The 16368-nt window shown below is 40.2% G+C and overlaps 2 protein-coding genes across 6 annotated transcripts in view; one reads left to right on the top strand and one right to left on the bottom strand.

Moving 5' to 3' along the window:
- The window catches only part of ZNF146 (zinc finger protein 146), a 58509-nt gene that overhangs the window by 22542 nt on the left and 19599 nt on the right, over window positions 1-16368 (bottom strand). The gene's annotated exons all lie outside the window — the stretch shown is intronic.
- On the top strand, window positions 67-15956 carry ZNF565 (zinc finger protein 565). 5 transcript variants are annotated; one of them, XM_057712460.1, is made up of 6 exons: window positions 108-163; window positions 4625-4693; window positions 6462-6535; window positions 11330-11456; window positions 12100-12195; window positions 14181-15956. In XM_057712460.1, the coding sequence occupies exons 3-6, from the start codon at window positions 6527-6529 to the stop codon at window positions 15446-15448; spliced, it is 1500 nt and encodes a 499-aa protein (XP_057568443.1). In that variant the 5' UTR covers window positions 108-163; window positions 4625-4693; window positions 6462-6526; the 3' UTR covers window positions 15449-15956. The 5 variants fall into 5 exon arrangements, with proteins under 5 accessions (XP_057568441.1, XP_057568443.1, XP_057568444.1 ...); XM_057712461.1 differs by lacking the exon at window positions 4625-4693 and adding an exon at window positions 2196-2249 and having other exon boundaries at window positions 153-163; XM_057712457.1 differs by lacking the exons at window positions 108-163; window positions 4625-4693 and adding exons at window positions 231-284; window positions 2196-2249.

Genomic DNA, 16368 nt, shown 5'->3' with positions numbered 1-16368 from the left:
AGCCCAGACTCTGAGGTATGAGGACGCCATCTTCTCTGTGGCTGGTCTGACTCTGGACTACATTTCCCAGAGTCCACAGCGGCCCAGCGTTACGTCTCTCTTGACGTCGTGGCGAGATAGTTAGCTCCGCGGGGACCCGGACGCGAGCAAGGGGAGGCAGAAGGTGAGGGGTCTGGGAGTCCGGGGCGGGGACGGGGCGTGTCCAGAGAGCCTTGGGTTTTTGCGCGCTGGCGGGAGCGGGCTGAGGATGCGCGATTCTGAATGTGTCTTTGTGTGTCGTGGTGGTGAGTAGATTGTGTGACTGTGTGTGCCTTAGTGGGTGTGAGATTGTGACTGTATAAGGGTGTGGAGGTGTCTACGATTGCGTGTCCTTGTGTGTCTTAAGAGTGGATGTGTGTTTGTGTGACACTGACCATTTGTTCAGCACCAAGTGTGTGGGTGTGAGGTGCCTGTGACTCCAGTGCTCTGACAGATTTTGGCCCTCGACAGTGATAACCTCAGCCTTAACTGGCATCATAACCAGTCTTCTCTGCTCTCCCTCCCCTGTGTGGGAGGGTTGGGCGATGGCCTTTTAAAAATGTCCTGGTCCCTCATGATTGCTTTTTCTTGACTCTTCTCCAAGAGACTTATTGAGAGGAGAAGGAAAGAGCTACTATTGAACATCCAAAAGCCAAATTCTCCTTCTTTCCCTGAAATCCTTCTTGTTTTTCGTGATGTGTTTAAAAAAAAAATTAAGCCAAATAAATGTGAAGATTAATTGGCTTTATTTAACAATTCATGAATCGGGCAGCAGCCCGTCTACCAAGCAGAGCGATACTCCAAGGAGTTGTACAAAATGGAAGGTTTTTATAGGCTGTAGGAAAGTGGGGCAAGGAAGTTATTAGCAAAAGAAGAGAAAGGATTGTTTTAGGCCGGGACCTCTTTGTAAGGAAAGGGAGTGGCAGGGGTCTTATCATGCAGATTACCTCACTAGTGCTAATCAGGAAATTTCAGATTGTTTAAAGATCACATTTTCTTAAGAGAGATTGAAACTGGAATTAAGTCTTGGTTTGCTGCTCTGGGGGCACAGGACTCCATTTTGGGCTTGTTTTTGTTGTTGTTGTTGTTTTAAACACATGCTTTTCTTTCCTTCTTCTGAAACGTCTTGCCTAACAAAGACACACACCACCACCCGCCCCCCGGTGAATGGGTGTCCAGTATTTGCCATTGGAGTAAATTACTGAGTGCCATGGAGGTGAACTGAAAGGCCCATGCCTTTCATACTCCCTGCACACCTAATGTGAATCTAAATGTTTTTAAACTTTTCATTTTGAATTAGCTTTAGACTTACAACTGTTGCAAAAATAGAATTCCCAAATACTCTTAACCCAGCTTCTCTATCACAACCAGGAGATTAACACTGATAAATAACTAATCTACAAACCTTATTCAGATTTCATCAGTGTCCCTTAGTGTCCTGTTTGTGGATAAGGATCCATTCCAGGATCATATGTTGCAGTTAAGTTGGTAACTCTCCTTAGTCTTCTTTGATCTAGCACAGTTACTCAGTCTTTCTTTGTCTTTCATGACTTTGTCACTTTTCAGGAAAAGTGGCCATTTATTTTGTAAATCCTGCAGTGTAGAATGTTCCTCAATTTGACGTTATCTGATACTTCCTCATAATTAAATTCAGATTATGCAGTTGAGGCAAGACTACCCCAAAAGTGATGTGTGCTCAGTGCATCTTATCGGGAGACACATGAGATCAATTTGTTTCATTATTAGTGGTGTTAACTTTAATTTGCCAGGTTTCTCCACTGCAAAGTCACTCTTTTTCCATTATAATTAATGTGTCTCATGGAGAATGTAAGTCTATAAAAGTATGTTGTTTCTCATCCTACTTCCACCTACTACATCCATTGATATAATTCTTGCCTGAAAATTTATTACCAGGTATTTGCCAAATGGCGATTTTTTTTCTAATTCTGTTTTTCTTTCTACATTTATTATAATTCTGTTAGATATAGATTTTCCTTCTCCCCATTTATTTACTCACTTATATAAGTATAGTCTAGATTTTTTTTTAATACTGTTGGTTATAATCCATTACTATCACTATTTTATTGCTCGAATTGTCCCAAATTTGGCCACTGGGAAACCCTTTGGATTGGTTCCTGTATCCTTTCCGTGTGTCCCCTTTACTTATTTATTTTTAGTACTTCTTTACTTCCCTGCACCACGAGATGTTCCAGGTTGCCTGGTATTATATGGTGAGTTCTAAATAGTCCGTGGACATTTAAGAATAATGAATATCCTATTGGTAAGTGAAAATTTCAGGGTTAGTACCAGGATGCATCCAGGTGTGACCCTTTGTGAATTTTTATAAGCTCTCAGGGATTCTTTCTAATTTAAAGATTCAAGTATTTTATTTCCTCCAGAAAACACTTTTATTAACTTTTATTCATTTTTTTCCTCCCTGTTTTCTTCACCACTTTTATACATATTTTAGGCCTTCTGGATCTCTCTTCCGTATCTCTGACCTTTATTTTCAGAATTCATTTCTTCTGTGTCTTTTTTTCCTCTGAATTCTGAGATGTTCTCCTAGGCTTTCCCCCCGATTTCTAACGTATCTGATGCCTTCTTATCTAATAATTCTTAAAAGAAACTATTACTTGTCAGAACTGTCTCCTGTGACAAAGCCCTTACAAAAGGTTCCAGTTTCCTTCTCCCATTAACCCCTAACTCTCTTAATTGGGCCCTTTCTACCCTGGGATTTATTGTTCATTCCCCTCATTAATGGCAGTAACCACAGGGAGGCAGTTTATGCTGATGGAAACTTCCATGGGCAATAAAGTAGAACACTTGGGTTCTTATCCCACTCATTGTGACCTTGGGTGAATTTCATAACCTCTCAGGCATTCTAGCCTTTCTGTATAATGTGAAAAATAAAATCAATTTTATTTAACTGACAGGGTAGTTATAAAAATAAAACTAAATGAAAGTGTATATGAATGGCACCACATCACCTCACCCTAGAATCCTGGGGATCATCCCTGTCCCTGTGTACTCTGCCTTCCCTAGGTATGAACTATCTGTGAGCTTCTGTAATTCAGCCCCCAGTACTTGGGTGCTGGTTCCTATCCCCTCTCCTGCTCAAGATCGTTGCTCCTGTGCAGTTGTCTCCTGTGTCCCTGCCTTATTAATTTTTCTCTACTGGGTTATTCCCATCACTATAAAACATGCTGTCATCTCTCCCACATCCAAAACAAACAATCGTTCCTGGATTCCATATCCATTTCTAGCTCCATTTCTCTGTTTTTTCAGCAAAACTCCTTGAAAGGGATGGCTCTTCTGTCTCCACTTCCTTTCCTTCCATTTCCTCTCGAACTAACTCCAGCCAAGCTTTTGTGACCTCTACTATAGAGAATCTGCTTTTGCCGAGACCCCTAATGATCTAATACCAGATCCAGTGGACGAGAAGTTCCTCATACCACTTGACCTATTGGTAGCATCTGACTGTTGTTCTCACCTTCCTTCTTGGTATACTTTCTTCATTGGGCTTCCAGTGAAACCCAATTCTCTTTTTTTCCTTCTATTCCACTGGCGTCTCCTTTTCAGACTCCTTTCTTTTTTCCTTTTCATCTCCCTGTTCTCTACCTGTTGGAGCCCCCTAGGCTCAGGTCTTGGACCGTTTTTTCTTCCTTATCTTTAATCACTCTACAGGCAATCTTACCTAGTATAAGAGCTTTAAATATCAACTGAACATCAGTAACTTCCAATTTTTATTCCTACATTTGGACTTTCTCTGAACTCCAGGATCAGATGTCTAATGGACATCTGGCATTTCCACTTAGACGTATAATAATCATCTCAAGTATTAAGGTAAAACAGAACTCATAATTGGTCCATCCAAACCCACTCCTCTCACAGTCCATTGTGTTAAAAAAAAGTCAACTTCATATTTCTAGTTGCTCAAGCCAAAACCTTAGCATCATCTTGGCCTCTTTTTTTTTTCTTTCATACCTAAAATCAGCAAATCCTATCAGCCCTTCCTACAGAGAATATCTAAAATCTGATCAGTTCTCGTCATCTCCCCCATGACTACACCACCCAAATGCAAACCCCTCACCCCTTGCCAGGATTTCTGCAGTAACCTCACTGGTCCCCCTGCTTCCCCCTCCTTGTCCTTAGTGCATTTTCCATGAGTGATCCTTTTAAATGTAAATCAGATTATGCTGTTCCTTGGCTTGAAGTGTTTCAGTGGCTTCCTGTCTTACTCAAGAGTAAAAACCAAAGTTCGATGGCCCACAAGCCCCGTGTGATCCAGCTTCCATCTGCCTCTCTGGCCCTCTGTTTCTCACCCTGTTCCAGCCACTCTGGTCTCCCTCCTCTTTGTTGTCAAAGCCTGCTCTTGCCTTGAGGCCTTTGTATTTGTTGGTCGCTCTGCTAGGACTGTGCTTCCCCTAGACATCTGTGTCAACGTGTTGGCTTCCCTGTGAAAAGCTTTCTCAGACCACCCTTCATCCCCCCAACTCCCTATCTCCTTAATCTTTTTATTTTCCTCCATAGAACTTTGGCCACTTTACATATAAATAGGAATATCAATGTCAGTATATCAATATTTGTTATTGTCTCTTTCCATTAGAACATGAGATCCACTGGGACAGGGGCTGGATTTGGTATCTTCCTTAAATATAGAACCATGCCAACTGAGGTAGGAACTCAATAAACATGAAAGACTCCTTTTTTCTCTCTCTGTATCCATATCTAATCAACTGCCAGAGCCTGTTGATTTTACTTCTCCAACACCTTGAATTCATCCCCTTCCTCCTCATTTCCACTGTCACTGTCTTGGGTCAGGCACTTTGTTTGCTTGGGAAAGTACAAGCACCTTTCAGCTGATCTCCCTGACTCCAGTTTTACTCCTCTCCACTAAAATAATTTGGCCATATTGGCCCTGTCACTTCCTTTTTTAAATTCTTCATCAACCTTCCATTCATTAATGGGTGAAAATCAAACTTGCATACATTCAGTCACTATTCATTGGTCACCTTTATCCTTCAATCACTGTGGCCCATGCCATCTACAGTGATGATGCGACCTGGTCCTCACAGTTAATGTCATAAGCATTATCTTCCTCTAGATTCTAGAATTAATTAAATTTAAATTCAAAGTAACTAACATTAAAAATTCAGTTACTTGGTCATACGAGCCACATTTCAAATGCTTAGTAGCCACATGTAGCTCATGGCTACATTATTAGCAGTGCAAGATGCGAAGATGTCCATCATCATAGAGGTTCTATAAGACAGCACTGGTCTAAACCTTGGCCCAGACGGTATAAGTCATTCCCAGTTATTCTGTGCTCTCCAAACACACCATCTACTTTTGGGCTACTGTTTTGCTACTGCTCCTCACTCTGTTCAGAATGCTATTCTTTCCCTTTTCTGTCTATTAAAATCCTCAGATTTTAGGCCCCAAATCATATTGTATAACTTACAGGTAATTTTCCTGGACCCCATCCCCAATAATTTAACTAGTCTTCCTTCTGACTGCCCCTCCTACCCCCATGGGAACCTCCTTGTGCCTCTAATTAGAACCCGCCTTACTACCCTCCTTAAAACCCCCAGAGTTCTCATTATCTTGAAGTAGGCAGTTCTCCACCAGCCTCAGCAGCTGCCAGCCAGAGAGGAAGTGATGTTCTGCAGGAAAGCAGTAGAGAGGGCTTAGGTGGAAAATAAGGATTGCTGGGCCAAGAGGCTTCTAGAGATTGAGTTCCCACTCAGGTCAATACTCCGGATATGCAGGTATGCTTGTAAGATGCCCATATAACTGTGGTTTTCTTGCTCCTGTTTGGTAAGTCCAGCTGGGGCTGGAAGCTTTGATGAAGTTTCTCGTATGGATGGCATGGCCTGTTTGGAACTTAGAAGGAGAATGTAGAGCCAGGGAGGTACCCAAGAGGTTTTGCCTCTTGAACCCAGAGAAGCTGGGAGACTTTGTTTAAGGTTGTCTTTTCCACAGGGTTTGGCCTGCACAGGCATACTCTGCTCCTAGCCTGTAGGTACTGTCATCCTTAGGGGGTAAAGTGTGAGAGAGTCTGAGTTGCAGTCCTCCTGCTGCAGCTGCAAAGGAAGGTCTGTTTGGAACAGCTGGGAGCTGTCTAGGCCCCATCTAGAGTGTAGATTAGCATCAGTAAGATAGGGACTGTCCCAGCCAGGATCCCTCCTGCTGAGGTGCTTGGACTCTTTGTCAGTGTTGCCTTGAATCCATCTCTCAGTTTCCTGATGGTTTAGGAAGGGGCTGCGTTTTGTTAACTCAGTAGTTCTTGGCATTAGTGTTGTGTGGTGGGACAAGGGGAGAGCAAAGGAAGCAGAGCAGGGACCCTGGAAGTATGACTGTTTTAAGCTCATCTATTTAGGCATGCTAAGGCAAGCTCGGTTTATGAGATTTGCCCCTTCTCACCCTACTCTGGTTTTTTTCAGGACTCTGCACTTGTTCAGGAGAAGAATCTAAAGAAATCCAAGCAGGACAGGTAGTTCTAAAAGCCATGACCCAGGTAAGCTGAAATTTCCTCTGTCCTTCAAATAATATCAGCATTTGTGCTCTTTATCCTGAGACTTCCCTGTCTCACTGAGCCTCATGCAGTAACCTGCTCCCAGTTCCTCCACAGCAGGGAGTGAATGATGGTGCCTCACCTCCCTTTGTGGCCCTCTCTTCTCCAGCAGTGTTCACATATGTGCACAGTGTTCTTACCAGAGCACCAGCAGAGCAGAAATAGATTCTCTTGAGAGAAATATGAGAGCTGCCCTGATCAGAACCATGGCTGAATAAAGCCAAAGATAACTTTGATCTTTTCCATTAACCCAGGTAGCTTCATAAAACATGTCACACTATAGAAAAATATATACAAAAACATGTCTATAACATATATATGGTATAAAGAATAATAAGATGAGTGGTGATATATTCATCACCCAGCTTAACGTACCATCTAAGCAACCTTTATCCCTTCCCATATCGTATTACCGCCTCACCAATGTTAATGATTACTTTTAAATTTGTGTATGTTGGACTTTGATTCTTATATGAATGCATACTGAACAATATGGTGTTGAGTTTTCCATTTTTAAATTTGATGTACAGTTGTCATGTTCTCTATATTTTTTACCAGATTTTTTCACTGAACACGATGTGTTATCAAGTTATTCATGTTAAATTGTGTAGCACTAGTAGGTCAGCAGGGGTTTTTGGGTTCTTTTTGTTTGTTTTTTTATTTTATTTATTTTTGGCTGCTTTGGGTCTTCTTGGCTCCACATGGGCTTTCTCTAGTTGCAGAGAGCAGGGGTTGTGGCTCGAGAGCTCTAGAGCGCAGGCTCAGTAGTTGTGGTGCATGGCTTAGCTGCTCCTCGGCATGTAGCATCTTCCCAGACCAGGGATCAAACCCATCCTTTGCATTGGCAGGCAGATTCTTAACCACTGCACTACCACGGAAGTGCAGGTCAGCAGTTCTTAAAGTGTGGTCTAGGAAGACTTTGAGACCCTCTCAGGAGGTCTAGGGGTCAAAATTACTTTTATAATAATACACATTTTTTGCCTTTTTCATTCACAACTCTAATGATGCAGTGGAGTTTCCCAGAAGCTATATGAAATGTGTTATCCCAACAGATTGGGGAGTTCCCTGGTGGCCTAGTGGTTAAGATTCCAGGCTTTCACTGCTGTGGCCCAGGTTCAATCCCTGTGCAGGAACTGAGATTCCACAAGCCATGTGGCGTGTCCAAAAAATAAAATAAATTAAGTTGGCCAACATTAAATACAGAAGATGTGAAAATCTGTTTCATTCAACCACTCATTAAAGAGATTTGCAAAAATGTAAAACAATGCTACTAAATTTTTTTATTTTGACAGTTGTTTTTCCTAAAATGTGTGTTATGTTAACATGTAACAGGTTTATTATGTTATTTTAATAAATTAATAATTTTTAAAATTTCTCTTTTAATTTCTTTCTTTTTTTTTTTTTTAATTTTACTCTGTTTATTTTTGGCACCTGGACAGGGACCTGAACCCTGGGCCTCTTTTAATTTCTAATGTGGTAATATATTGATAGATTTAATCAGCATTAACAAAAGTCTTCAATAACATTAACAGCTTTATGTATCGTACATATATATATAATTCACATAACAATGAAATTCACCCATATAAGTGTATAGTTCAGTGGTTTTTTTAGTATATTTGCAGAGTTGTGCAACCATCAGGAGGAACCATTTTAGAACATATACATCACTGCCAAAAAAAAAAAGTCCTGTTTGCATTAGCTGTCACTCGCAAATTCCCTCCTCAACCCCTGGCAACCACTAATTTACTTTCTGTCTATGGTATTGCCTATTTTGAACTTTTCATATAAAGAGAATCACTGAATATTTGAAATTTTGTGTGTGACTTTTTTCACTTAGCGTAATGTTTTCAAGCTTCCATGATGTGGCATGTATCAGTACTTTATTCATTTTTATACCAAACAATAGTCCATGGATACGTATAGACCACAGTTTGTTCATCAGTTCATCAGTCTATGGACATTTGAATTGCTTCTACTTTTTGGCTATCATGAATAATGCTGCTATAAACACTGGTATATACCAATGTTTTTAGGTGGACATATGCTTTCACTTCTCTATACCTAGGAGTGGAATTTAACATTTTAAGGAACTGTCAAAACTGTTTTCCAAAGTGGCTGCCCCATTTTATATTTATACCAGCAATGTAAGAGGGTTCCAATTTCTCCACGTCTTCACCTGTATGTGTTTTTTGGGACTTTTTGTTTTGTTTTGTTTTTTCATATTAGCCATCCCAATGGATGTGAATTGCCATCTTATTGTGTTTTTTATTTGTTTTATTTTTTATTTTATTATTGGCTGTGTTGGGTCTTCGTTGCTGCACTTGGGGTTTCTCTAGTTGTGTGAGCAGGGGCTACTCTTTGTTGTGGTGCTCAGGCTTCTCATTTCAGTGTCTTGTCACAGAGCACGAGCCCTAGGTGCGCAGGCTTCAGTAGTTGTGGCATGTGGGCTCACTAGGTGTGGCTCTTGGGCTCCAGAGCGCAAGCTCAGTGGTTGTGGCGCACAGGCTTAGTTGCTCTGTGGCATATGGGATTTTCCCAGAGCAGGGATCAAACCTGTGTCCCCTGCATTGGCAGGCGAATTCCTAACCACTGTGCCACCAGGGAAGTCCCTTATAGTGGTTTTGATTTGCATTTCCCTAATGATTAGGGATGTTGAGCATCTTTTCATATGCTTATTGGCCATTTGTATACCTTCTGTGGGGAAATCCCTTCAAATTCTTGGGCTAGTTTATAATTAGGTTGTCTGTTTTATTACTGAGTTGTAAGAGTTCTTTATATATTCTGGATTCAAGTCCCTTATCAGATATACAATTTGCAAATACATTCTCCCAGTTTTGTAGGTTGGATTTTCACTTTCTTGATGAAATTATTTGCAGAACCAAAGTTTTTAATTTGATGAAGTTTATTTTATCTTCTTGTTCTTTTTCTTTTTTTGTGTTTGGTGCCATATCTAAGAAACCATTGCCTGACCAAGGCTATGAAGATATACTCCTGTGTTTTCTTCTAAGAGTCTTCTGGTTTTAGTTTTTACATTTAGATCTATAATCTATTTTGAGTAAACTTTTATTTATGGTGTGATGTGGGTCCAACTTCATTCTTTGCATGTGGATGTCCAGTGATTCCAGTACTATTAGTTAAAAAGACTAATCTTTTCCCATGAAATTGTCTTGGTTGATTTAATTTAATAAGCGGTAGTCCTTAGGGAGCTGATAGAAGATGCCTTTTTTCAGAGAGGTTTTGCACTTAGGAGTGTTCTCAAATTCCTGGGGTTTCCCCCAACTGCATGAATTTTAACCTCATTAAAAACGAGACAGGGCTTCCTAGGTGGCGCAGTGGTTGAGAATCCACCTGCTAATGCAGGGGACACAGGTTCAAGCCCTGCTCCAGGAAGATCCCACATGCCGCGGAGCAACTAAGCCCGTGCGTCACAGCTATTGAGCCTGCGCTTTAGAGCCCGTGAGCCACAACCATTGAGCCCATGTGCTGCAACAACTGAGGCCCATGCACCTAGAGCCTGTGCTCTGCAGCAAGAGAAGCCACAGCAATGAGGAGCCCGCACACCACAACAAAGAATAGCCCCCACTCACCACAACTAAAAAGAAAGCCCGCACACAGCAAAAAAGACCCAACACAGCCAATAAAATAAATTAATTAAAAAAAAGAGACAACCAGTCATTATGTGCCTCCTAAGGGGATGCTATAGGAAGTACACAGTACGACCTCTGACATATTTATGCCCCCTAAAAAATATGGAAGTAGAGCAACATGTGAAACTATACCATGAAGATATGATCAGCCAAATCTAGAATGTGGGAAATGCTACTGATTCAAATGTTCCTTTAATGAATAAATAGCAATAAAAAAAGTTTTAAAGGCACATTATGTCTGATAGGAAACCTGAACCACAATGCTATGTAATTAATGTATGTCGAATATGGTCCCATATTCATTCTTTCTGAAGCGTGAGAAGAAAACACTTCACGTTGTGAATTTTGTATTTTGTTGGTTGATACTGCTAACAGAAGGGTTCATAGGAACACTCTCTCTCTCTCTCTCTCCATCTTTATCTTTCCACTTTCTACATCCTTTGCCTATTCTCTCATATTCTGTTCTTCCTTACCCCCATTAATACATATGCAACAAAAAAGGGGAAGGAGTATTTATTTCCCCAAATTGTATCAACTCAATAAGAACTAAAGAATCATGATGTAAAGTAAACGTGGTAAAAAGTGTAAAAAAACTTTTAAGGGGTCTGTGGGGGCTACTAGAGACTTGAGAATCTTTGGGAAATCTATAAACTCATTGCAACGGGTGGATTTTGTTTGAATCCTGATTGGAACAAACCAACTGTCAAATCACTTTTGACAAAATTGGGGCAATTTGAAACTTGATCTGGTTATTAGGAAATTATTGTTAAGTATTTTATTAAGTATGATAATGATATTCTGCTTATTATGCCTTATTTTAAAAATCTAATGTTAGATACTAAAGTATTTGTGGATGAAATACTATAACGTTTGGTGTGTGGGATTTGCCTCAGAATACACCAGGGGTAAAAAATGGAAAGGAAGAGCTAAAAGAATTCACGCAACATCGTAAATTACCAAAGAAGAGTGATGGATTCATGGGGGTCATTATACTATTCTCTGTACTTTTGTGTTATTGATTTTTGTAACAAATTTTAAAAATAAAAGTCATTTCATTTACTAGTAGTGCATGGGTTTATTATTTCAGGGATTGGTGACATTTAGGGATGTGGCCATAGAGTTCTCTCAGGAAGAATGGAAGTGCCTGGAACCTACCCAGAGGGACTTGTACAAGGATGTGACTTTGGAGAACTTTGGTAACTTGGTCTCACTAGGTAAGGACATTGTATAATACAGGACCAGCCAGGAAACAAGGCTCCCAGGGACTACAACAGTGGGAGGCTGTTACCACCTCTGGCTGGAGGGAGTAAAGAGAGGAAACACTGCCGCCAGAAGATGGTGAGAGCTAGAGCCATGGAGAAGGGCTTGCTGGCAGCAGCTGTAGCTACCTCCAGAACTGGGTCAAAGGAGGGAGGGAGAGGGATAAGAAATATCCTGAACTGTCTCTTCCCGCCCACTGATGCTTTCCATCTACCAAACCCAGTGAGAAATGATAGGACAAGGGTAATACAGTCCTTACAGGTAAGCCGTCTGGGGCACAGCCGGGCACAGAGCAGGGCCAGGAACAGTGAGGAATGGATTGAGGAGAAGGAGAGGGCAAATGGAGAATAAAATTACTGGTTTCTTCATGGTCAATTTCTAGGAAGATTTACAAGTTTCTGGTTAAGTTTCTGCTCTCTGGCTTCAAGGGAATTGTTTTGTGCTTTGTTGAAGTGCCATTGGCACCTCCGCCTTCCCATCCTTTGGACAACCTGCATGCCTTCCTTTATGTAATTGCCTCTCTTCCTTAATGACTAAAGGACCGGGTTTGAATTTGGGAACAGCATGATCATGGCCCATTTCTTTTCCTATAAACAGGACTTTCCATTTCTAAGCCAGATGTCATCTCATTATTGGAGCAAGGGAAAGAACCCTGGATGGTTGCAAATGATATGACAGGACCATGGTGTCCAGGTGAGTGAGGGTTGATCCAATGAGGGGAGGTCACTGGGAATAACAGTCCGGTGGGTAAGTCAACTCATAACAGTACTTTGAGTTATTGTCAGGAAACATCCCTCAAAGCCCTACTTGCTTCACAAGTCCCAGAGATTAGGACATGGACATCTTTGAGGTGTCATTTTTTGGACCTACCACCCTGTATATGTTTTTTGAACACAGGTCATTGAATACGCATAAATTAAAAGTGTATATAGTATGATTCTACTGAAATTCTGTATTTTATTGCTAGTAAGCCCATTGCTGTTTATTCCATAACAAGTATTGTGATCATTCACAGAATGTTTGATTGGTTTGTTTCTAAGTCCTTGTAGTTCTTGGAGGGAAAAGCTTTTTAAATTAGATTTTTGAAAATTATGATCAACATTATGTAAAAATTTACCAGTTTGACCATTTTTAAGTATACAATTCAGTGGCATTAATTCCATTCACAGTGTCATGCAACCGTCATCACTGTCCATTTCCAGAGCTTATTCACCATCCCCAAACAGCAACTCTGTACCTATTAAACAATAACTCTATTTTCCCCTCCCTCCTGCCCCTGGTAACCTCTTTTCTACTTTCTGTCTCTGAATTTGACTATTCTCAGTACCTTGTGTAAATATAGCCATGCAATATACAGTCTTTTGTATCTGGCTTATTTCAGTTAGCAGAAGGCTTCAGGGTTTATCCATGTTGCAGCATTTATCAGAATTCAGTTCCTTTTAAAGGCTGAATAACATGCCATTGTATGTGTATACCACATCTTGTTTGTTCATTCCTCTGTTGATGGATACTTGGGTGCTTTCCACCTTTTGGCTATCGTGAATAATGCAGCAACAAAGACAAGCATGGACCTGCTTTGCCAAGAACCTGTGAACCATGGCATTGAATTTGGAATTTATTCCAAGTGCAGTGGGGAGGCTGTGAGAAAGTTTAAGCAGAGATTTTCATTTTGATTGGCATCAGCATCATATGGTGGAAAGTGCTAAAAATATAGATGCCTTATTTGTATGAAATGCCCTGAATAGGCAAATTCACAGAGACAGAATTAGTGTTTCTCTGCCATTAGTGGTTGCCAGGGGCTGGCTGGTGGGAATGAGGAATGGGGAGTGGCTGCTTAATGGGCACAGTGTTTCTTTTTTTCTTTTTCTTTTTTTTTAATTGAAGTATAGTTGATTTACAATGTTGTATTAGTTTCTGTTTTACAGCAAAGTGATATCTATCTATATAGATATTTTTCATATTCTTTTCCATTATGGTTTGATACAGGATATTGAGTATGGTTCCCTATGCTGTGCAGTAGGACCTTGTTCATCCATTCTCTGTATGATAGTTTGCATCTACTAGTCCCAAACTCCCAATCCACCCCTCCCCCTCAGCAACCACAACTCTGTTCTCTCTGTCTGTGAGTCTGTAGCACAGAGTTTCTATTTGGGGTGATGAGAGTGTTCTGGAACTAGAAGATAGTGGCAGTGATTGCGTGACACTGGAATGTACTGCAAACCATGGAATTATGCACTTTTAAATGGATAAATGGGAAATTTTATGTTATGTGAACCTTACTTCAATTAAATATATATATATCACTTTTAAAATATGTGTAGATATGTATGTATACACATGCCAAGGCCCTACTCCTGTAGATTTTGATTCAGTGTGGGGTGCTGTTTGGACATCTGTTTTGTTACAAGGCTTCCTGGATGATTCTGATCTCTATCAAACGTGCGACCCACAGGCATAATTTGTTTTCTTGCTCCTTTCTGGCACCATATGAGCTCTCATTATATTTGTGCTTTCATGTGCTTCTTAGAAATTGCACGACAATATTTGAGACTTATATAAGCAACTCACCTATTATGGTTATTATTTTCATTTTGTGTCTCTAGTCTACTAGAGACACAAAGAATTTTTAAGTTTCTCTTAGAAGAAGAGAACAAGTTGTATTTCCTTTTATTTTTCAGACTTGGAGTCCAGTTGTGAGAAATTTCTACAGAAAGATATCTTTGAAGCAGAGTCATTCAGTTGGGAGCTGATGGAAGGCCTTAAATGCTGTGATTTTGAGGGCTCCAGTTTTAGAGATGACTGGGCATACAGAGGCCAGTTTGAAAAACAAGTAAATCATGAGTGCTATTTCAAGCAAGTGAAAATCACCTATGGAAACATGCCCACATTTGAGCATCATACATCCCTCACCCTACATCCTCGCAATGAGACTGGCGAGAAACTGATTGAATGTAATGAATGTGGGAAAGCATTTAGCCGTGGCTCACACCTTATTCAACATCAGAAAACTCATACTGGTGAAAAGCCCTTTGAATGTAAGGAATGTGGGAAGGCCTTCAGTCGTACTTCACACCTTGTTCAACATCAGAGAATTCATACAGGTGAGAAACCTTATGACTGTAAGGAGTGTGGAAAGGCCTTTGGTCGTACTTCAGAACTTATTCTACATCAGAGACTTCATACTGGTGTCAAACCCTATGAATGTAAAGAATGTGGAAAGACCTTTAGACAGCATTCACAACTTATTCTGCATCATAGAACTCATACAGGTGAGAAACCCTATGTATGTAAAGACTGTGGCAAGGCTTTTATCCGTGGCTCACAACTTACTGTTCATCGGAGAATTCATACAGGTGCTAGACCCTATCAGTGTAAAGAATGTGGGAAGGCCTTTAGACAGCATTCACAACTTACTGTACATCAGAGAATTCATACTGGGGAGAAACCCTACGAATGTAAGGAATGTGGCAAGGGCTTTATTCATAGCTCAGAAGTTACTCGACATCAAAGAATTCATTCCGGGGAGAAACCCTATGAATGTAAAGAATGCGGGAAGGCCTTTAGACAGCATGCACAGCTTACACGACATCAGAGAGTTCATACGGGTGACAGACCCTATGAGTGTAAGGACTGTGGGAAGGCCTTTAGTCGTAGTTCATACCTTATTCAACATCAAAGAATTCATACAGGTGACAGACCCTACGAATGTAAGGAATGTGGGAAAGCCTTTATTCGTGTTTCACAACTGACTCATCATCAGCGAATTCATACTTGTGAGAAACCCTATCAATGTAGGGAATGTGGAATGGCCTTTATTCGTAGTTCACAGCTTACTGAACATCAGCGAATTCATCCTGGTATCAAACCTTATGAATGTAGAGAATGTGGGCAGGCCTTCATTCTTGGCTCACAGCTCATTGAACACTATAGAATTCATACTGGCTAGAAAGTCTCGATGTTAGGGATGTAGGAAAGCCTTCATGTGGAATTCATGCCTGACTCAATATTAGATAATGCGTAATGTTATTATTGTCAGAGAACTTTCATTTGTCACCTCCATTATGGAACATCAGGTAACTCATACCAGAAGAAAATTCAATAAACGTGGGAATTCTTTTTGCCTCACACTCATTGTTTACTAAGCATCAGAGAGCTTATACTGAAAAAAAATTAATACGAATATAGAAAAGCCTCCTATTACCACTCAAAATATGTTAAACTTCTGAAAATTCCTAATAGAAAATGACCCTATTAAAATATTTTGTGACTGTGCCCTTTCGCCATATACCTTACATAACATTATCTCACTTCCACCAATTACTGACTGTATAACATTGGGCAAATTATGCAATGTCTGTGTTCCTCAGTTTACTTATTTTTAGGCAGTGATAATTATATGTACCTAATAGAGTTTCTGTGAGGATTGTCAGATATTGTATATAAAGCTTATGTTCATTAAATACTATTGTCATTAATTAATAGCAATATTACTGTTAAGGAGTCCATGTGAAAGGAGGACCTTATGAATGTATCAAATATCAAAAAGCCTTCAAAACCACTTGTTAGGATAATTTATTTTGAAAAACAGTAGTATAGTTATCATGCGAAGATCTTCATTTAAATGATTGTAAATTTTGAAGACTGGAAATTAACTGAATAGTAGCCGAAAGAAATCGGCCCATTTACGAATCTAAAACCACCTCCAAGTATAACTTCAAGAGAATCAAACTAAAATTACAGACTAGAAATGAATGGCAGTGAATTCCGCATATCAAAACCAGTTCAGTGTAACCAAAGCTGTACTCCTATCAGAACCCAAGGTAGGGACTTTGTTCTCCAAATAGATCTCCAGCACCTACTCGTTGC

This window comes from Hippopotamus amphibius, chromosome 16 (genome assembly GCF_030028045.1).
Source record: "Hippopotamus amphibius kiboko isolate mHipAmp2 chromosome 16, mHipAmp2.hap2, whole genome shotgun sequence".
Taxonomy (NCBI): Eukaryota; Metazoa; Chordata; class Mammalia; order Artiodactyla; family Hippopotamidae; genus Hippopotamus; species Hippopotamus amphibius.
Note: the sequence above shows the minus strand (reverse complement) of the source record. Positions and strands in the feature narration are given on the sequence as shown.

Coding starts and splice junctions, on each gene's coding strand:
- ZNF565 (XM_057712457.1), top strand. CDS start 248: ATGCGCGATTCTGAATGTGTCTTTGTGTGTCGTGGTG. Junction 2,250..6,461: donor AGGTTGCCTGGTATTATATG/GTGAGTTCTAAA, acceptor GGTTTTTTTCAG/GACTCTGCACTTGTTCAGGA. Junction 12,196..14,180: donor GACAGGACCATGGTGTCCAG/GTGAGTGAGGGT, acceptor TTTATTTTTCAG/ACTTGGAGTCCAGTTGTGAG.